The sequence below is a fragment of the Cervus canadensis genome, chromosome 18, assembly GCF_019320065.1.
Source record: "Cervus canadensis isolate Bull #8, Minnesota chromosome 18, ASM1932006v1, whole genome shotgun sequence".
NCBI lineage: Eukaryota > Metazoa > Chordata > Mammalia > Artiodactyla > Cervidae > Cervus > Cervus canadensis.
This window is the reverse complement of record NC_057403.1, coordinates 25,514,414-25,519,856: the sequence shown is the minus strand read 5'-3', so window position 1 is coordinate 25,519,856 and position 5,443 is coordinate 25,514,414. Positions and strand designations below refer to the sequence as shown.

Genomic DNA, 5,443 nt, shown 5'->3' with positions numbered 1-5,443 from the left:
CCTTTTTCTTGAGGGATTGCGCATGTCCAAGTTCAGATAGCTCGATTGACCTATCTGTCCTGTGAAATCTTAGAAGTAAAACAGACTTTATTCATTCTTCCCCATTTTCTCTGTTCCCTTTAGTTCCAGCTGGCAGTTTTTCTGTTGTTATAATCCCATTCCTGGCCCCAACTGAGATGGCTGATTAAATCCACTGGTAAACTCTTAATAAAGTGTCCAGCTACACTCCTGGTGTTGCCTCCAGAACTCATTTTCTCTTTTTTTGCAATGTTGATAGACTGAGAATTTTTTAAATGTTCAGGATCTGGTTCTTTTCTGCTCAACAATTCCTTTATCTCCATGCCCTCTTACATTTTATAATAAACCTTAAGAAGAAACTAGGTTACACCTTCAACACTTTGTTTAAAAATCTCCTTACCTAATACAAGGTTATCACTGATTTCCACAAAGCATGAGAGTAGTCCTGCCAAGTTCTTTGTCACTTTCTGTTAATTTCCTTTGTTTCAGTTTCCAACAACATGTTCATAGAACTCACCAGAATCACCTTAATGATTGTATTTCTACCACATATGCACGCACCCATTTCTACCAACGTCCCATCAATGCAAACTAGGCTTTTTCATACATGAACCTCATAACTCTTCCAGCCTCTACCTATCACCCAGTTCCAAAGCTACTTACACCATTTTTTTTCTTAATGGCATTTTACAGCAGCACTTCTACTTTATGGTTCCAGAATCTGTCCACATCAGTCACTTTCCAGCTTACATCTATTATTATTTCCCTTTATCCACTGAATAAAACCTAACCTTTTCTGTACAAAATGCTTCATCATCTGGCCTCTGATTACATAAAGTTATCTTTGGACTCCATGTAATTTTCTTGCAGTCTGCATAAACTCCACTCATTCTGCCACTTCTATGCCACTTCCCTTTACCTCAAATTAAAATATCTGTTACTGTCTTCCCAGTTAAAATGGGGTTTATTTAATCTATCTATTCAGAGAAGGCTTCATGCCCTCCTCAGAGCTAGGTCAGGTACTTTTGTTTGCTCTCCCAAAGCCTTCTATTGTCTTAAAAACATATATCTAACTTTTTCTATTTAAAATAATTTTTTGAAATGACATATGCTGTTTGTAGTATTAAAAATACACAAATGTAATTTTTATTATTATTTAATGTAACTTTTACATAACTTCCTTTTATCCTTATCTTGAATCCCTTCAAACTCACCATGTCTTTAAGTGTCTCCTTCTAACAAAATAAAACGCAAATGTTACTGTTTTTTGTTTCTTTTAATTTACATAAGCAGTATGGCACAACAGACTTATTAAAACTTTTTTCACTCAGCAAAAACCATATCTAGTTCTTTTGTTTGTACTGCTCCATAATATTCAACTGATTTTATTTGGCCATTCCCTGAGTGAAGGATACTAGATTGCCTCTAATCCCACCAACAAACTTCACTCCTCCAACACCATAACAAACAAGACTATGATTAAAATTCTTATACGTATCTCCTATGGAAATGTGAAATTTTCTCTGGGATGTATACCGCAGAGAATGAGATTACTGTATCATAGGGTTCACTTGTACTTAATTTGACCAAAAACTCTCCACTATGTATATTCCTATTAGTAGTGTATAAGAGTTCCTCTTTCTCCACACTACTACCAACACTTGGCATTATCTAGCTTTCTAATTTTCACAATCAGCTATGTATAAATTGGTATCTTATTTAAATTTGATTTATCTGACTATTGAAGTTTGAATATCATTGACTTTCACATAAAATATTTGATTTTTCCTTTCTGCAAAATGACTTCATATCTTTTTCTTGGGTATCTACTTTTTTCCTTTTGATTTGTATAGTTTAGTAGCATATTCTAGTTGATAGTGTAGATCAGCAGTCCCCAACCTTTCTGGCACCAGGGACCTGTTTCATGGAAGATAATTTTTCCATGGAGTTGGGTGGGGAGGGATGGTTTTGGGATGATTCAAGAGCATAAGATTTATTGTGCACCTTATTACTGTTATTATTACATTGTGATATATAATGAAATAGTTAAACATCTCAGCATAATGTAGAATTCGTGGGAGCCCTGAGCTTGTTTTCCTGCAACTAGGCAGTCCCATCTGGGGGTGTTCAGAGTCATTGACACCTGAAGTGTGATGCTTATGTCCAGTCTACTCTGTAATCTTGTTTTGGTTGCTGTCACTACAGAAAACTTGCTTCACAAAGAGGATGTTGGAAATGGAAGCAGGCTTTTCTTTGCTTTTGTGGCAATCTCAGAATATTTTCCCTTGACTTTAATCCAGAACATAAGGAGATTTGAAGTTGTCAGAAACATACTTTTAAGGCCACCATCATTTGCGATTGCAGGCAGCTGATCCTCTTCTAGCATGGACAGTGTTGATTGACCTGGCTTACTTGTAAGTGGGTCATGGATCCATCCCTTCACAGTTCGGGAATCTTTTTTTGGCTGGGAAGTAATGCTCAAACTCTTTCAAAAGCTGAGATAGGTGATCATGCACTTCCTGAGAAGGAAGACGCTCTTCTCAGTCTCTCTAAATCTCTGCTAATGTTTGAAATGTCAAAAATTCCACTATTCACTAGTTGCCTCCATCATTCCAGTTTTTTTTTTTTTTTTTTGGTTTGTTTTTTTAAAAGGATTTTTATACTATATTAAAAAACCACAAAATAAAAAAGGGATCAGTCAACATATCTTAGAAGTCCTCACAGAGTCTCTGCACCCACAGCCAGGAAAGGCCCCCCTGATGCCTTGTTCTCCTCTGCTCACTCTGCAGCTTGCCGAAGGATCGCTGGAGATGACTCAGGCTCTAGTTTTTAAAATCAAACTTGTTCTGCCAAATCCAGGACCCTGAATTTATCCAAATTGTAGAAACATGCTTTGACCACCCGTCCACCAAAATACCTCCCGTTCAGATCAACAACAGCTTTAATTGCTGACTCAACCCTCTCGAATTCTAAAAATATTCGTACTGCTTCATCATCAGGGGCACCAGGAATTTCAAATATCACACATTTTCCAACTTTGCCATATTTTTCACACTCTTCCTTGGTTTCTACTTCCAAGTCTTCATCCACCTCTCCTGCACCAACCATGTTCCTGAGTAGGACCACTTTGGTAGGACACTTAAGTATTTCAGTTAATGGATTCGAATCCGACTTCTTGGCTGCGTCTTTCTCGGTGGCGTCGCCCACGATGATCTTGCCGCCCCGCTTGCTGGTCTTCTCCACCGACAGCGCTGTGCTCAGGCCCTGCTCATGCTTCCCGAGACCCTGGCCTTCCCGGAAGCCGTACTTCTTTTTTTTTTTTTTTTTTTAAACATTTATTTTTATTCATTTGGCTGCATAGAGTCTTAGTTGTGGCATGTGGGATCCAGTTCCCTGACCAGGGATCGAACCCAGCCCCCCTGCATCAGGAGCGCAGAGTCTCAGCCACTGGACCACCAGGGAATTCCCCGGAAGCCGTACTTCTGCATGATTTTATGTGCTACCGTGCCCCCCATGTTGGCGAGGAAGGAGTTGCTAGGGCCGGTCGGGGATCGGGGTCTGTCTTGTTCCTCATACACTGGGGGAGGGATAGCAGCTTTGGAAGACTGTGAGCGAGGTCGTGAATCCTCTTCATAAGGGAAGTCTCGGGGTAACTCTTTGTCCTTCTCCACAAGAGACGTGGGAGGTGCAATGGCAGCTCCGCCCATACTTCTTTTCCTCCTCTCTCGCTCATAATCTTCATCTTCATCAGAATCTGGATCGGGTCGCCTGGAAAACCCACTAGCTTCATGTCTGTCTTTACGCCTCTTTTCTCTCTCTTCTATTTCCTTCTGTCTTTCCAGCTCCCGCTGCCTCTGTCGCTCCTCTCTTTGGCGCTTCACTACTTTCTCATAATCGTTAGGAAACATGGGATCATATTCATCATCTAAGGGGATCAAAACTTCTGCAGAAAACCCGCTGGGAACAGGGTCCTTGAGGCCTGCGGCCACGTGCGGCAGAGTGTCCACGATCTGCCGCTCATCTGAAGAGCCGCCTCGCTTTAGGTCGATTACTGGAGCAAGGACTGTACTTTGTTTTGTCCTGTGGCTCTTGGCCTGAGTGAGAGCTGCCTTCTTCACCTGGAGCTGAGACTGCAGGAGTTTGAAGTTTTTGGACCAGCCTTCTGTTTTTGAGTCGCTGGTCTCCACTCCCAGGTCATCGTACAGGGACATCTTCTCAGTTCAGTGCCAGCGCGCCCGGCGGACACTCCCGGGCCGCGGCGGCGCACCGACGCCAACGCACCGCCGACACCGCGGGCTGGGCACTCGGTGTCAGCCCCCGACGGCAACACCGCTCCGGCGCCAACCCCTCCCTTCCAGTTTTTTAATGCAACCACTTTATCTGCCAACTTGAATGCAGTTGTCATTCTCCTCTGAAGTGACAGATTGAGTTTGTTGAATATGTTACACAAGAAGTTTTGCCACCTATTCTGTGTCAATGAAATGTGCTGCCAGTGATGACTGTTTTTCTAAAAGAAATCTCTGGAGCAGCTCCTGTAACTCAAGAATTCTGGTCAGTGATCCATCTTTAGAAAGTCATCTCACTTCTGTGTATAAAACATATGTGTTTTGCATCCATCTCCTCAGAGAGCTGTGAGAACAGATGTGAGTTAAGGGCATGTACTTTAATGTGGTTAATTTTGATCACATCCTGTAAAATGTTTTTAGGTTCAGGTGACATTTTTTGGCTATCCAGCATTTCTTTATGGATGACACAGTGCGTAGATTAACTTTCAGAAGTGACCTTTTTGGCCTAACTAGTGAAACCAGAAAGTTGTTCAGTCACGGCAGCAGTTCTGTCCATATGTATACCAACACAAAATAGCCAGTTCAGTTTTCCTGATATGTAATCATTCAAAGACTTGAATAGTTCTGTGGCTGGGTGTTGATTGGCAACAAAAGTGCACATAACATATCCTCATGCACTTCCTGGAACCTGGAATGTTAGGTCCATGAATCAAGGTAAATTGGAAGTGGTCAAACAGGAGATGGCAAGAGTCAACATTGACATTTTAGAAGAATCAGTGAACTAAAATGGACCAGAATAGGTGAATTTAATTCAGATAACCATTGCATCTGCTACTGTGGGCAAGACTCTCTTAGAAGAAATGGAGTAGCCCTCATAGTCAACAGAGGAGTCCTAAATGCAGTACTTGGGTGCAGTCTCAAAAACGACAGAATGCTCTCTGTTCATTTCCAAGACAAAGCATTCAGTATCACAGTAATCCAAGTCTGCGCCCCAACCACTAATGCCGAGGAAGCTGAAGTTGAATGGTTCTATGAAGACCTACAAGACCTTCTAGAACTAACACCAAAAAAATGATGTCCTTTTCATCACAGGGGACTGGAATGCAGAAGTAGGAAGTCAAGAGATGCCTGGAGTAACA

General features: G+C 41.6%; 1 protein-coding gene across 1 annotated transcript; it reads right to left on the bottom strand.

Moving 5' to 3' along the window:
• Positions 1 to 330: 330 nt before the first annotated feature.
• LOC122421426 (splicing factor 45-like) lies at positions 331 to 5,082 on the bottom strand. Its single transcript, XM_043437452.1, has 2 exons — positions 3,499 to 5,082; positions 331 to 3,325 (listed from the first exon to the last, which is right to left on the bottom strand). Exons 1-2 carry the CDS (start codon positions 4,227 to 4,229, stop codon positions 2,854 to 2,856), a joined length of 1,203 nt encoding a protein of 400 aa, XP_043293387.1. The 5' UTR covers positions 4,230 to 5,082; the 3' UTR covers positions 331 to 2,853.
• Between the last annotated feature and the right edge of the window lie 361 nt (positions 5,083 to 5,443).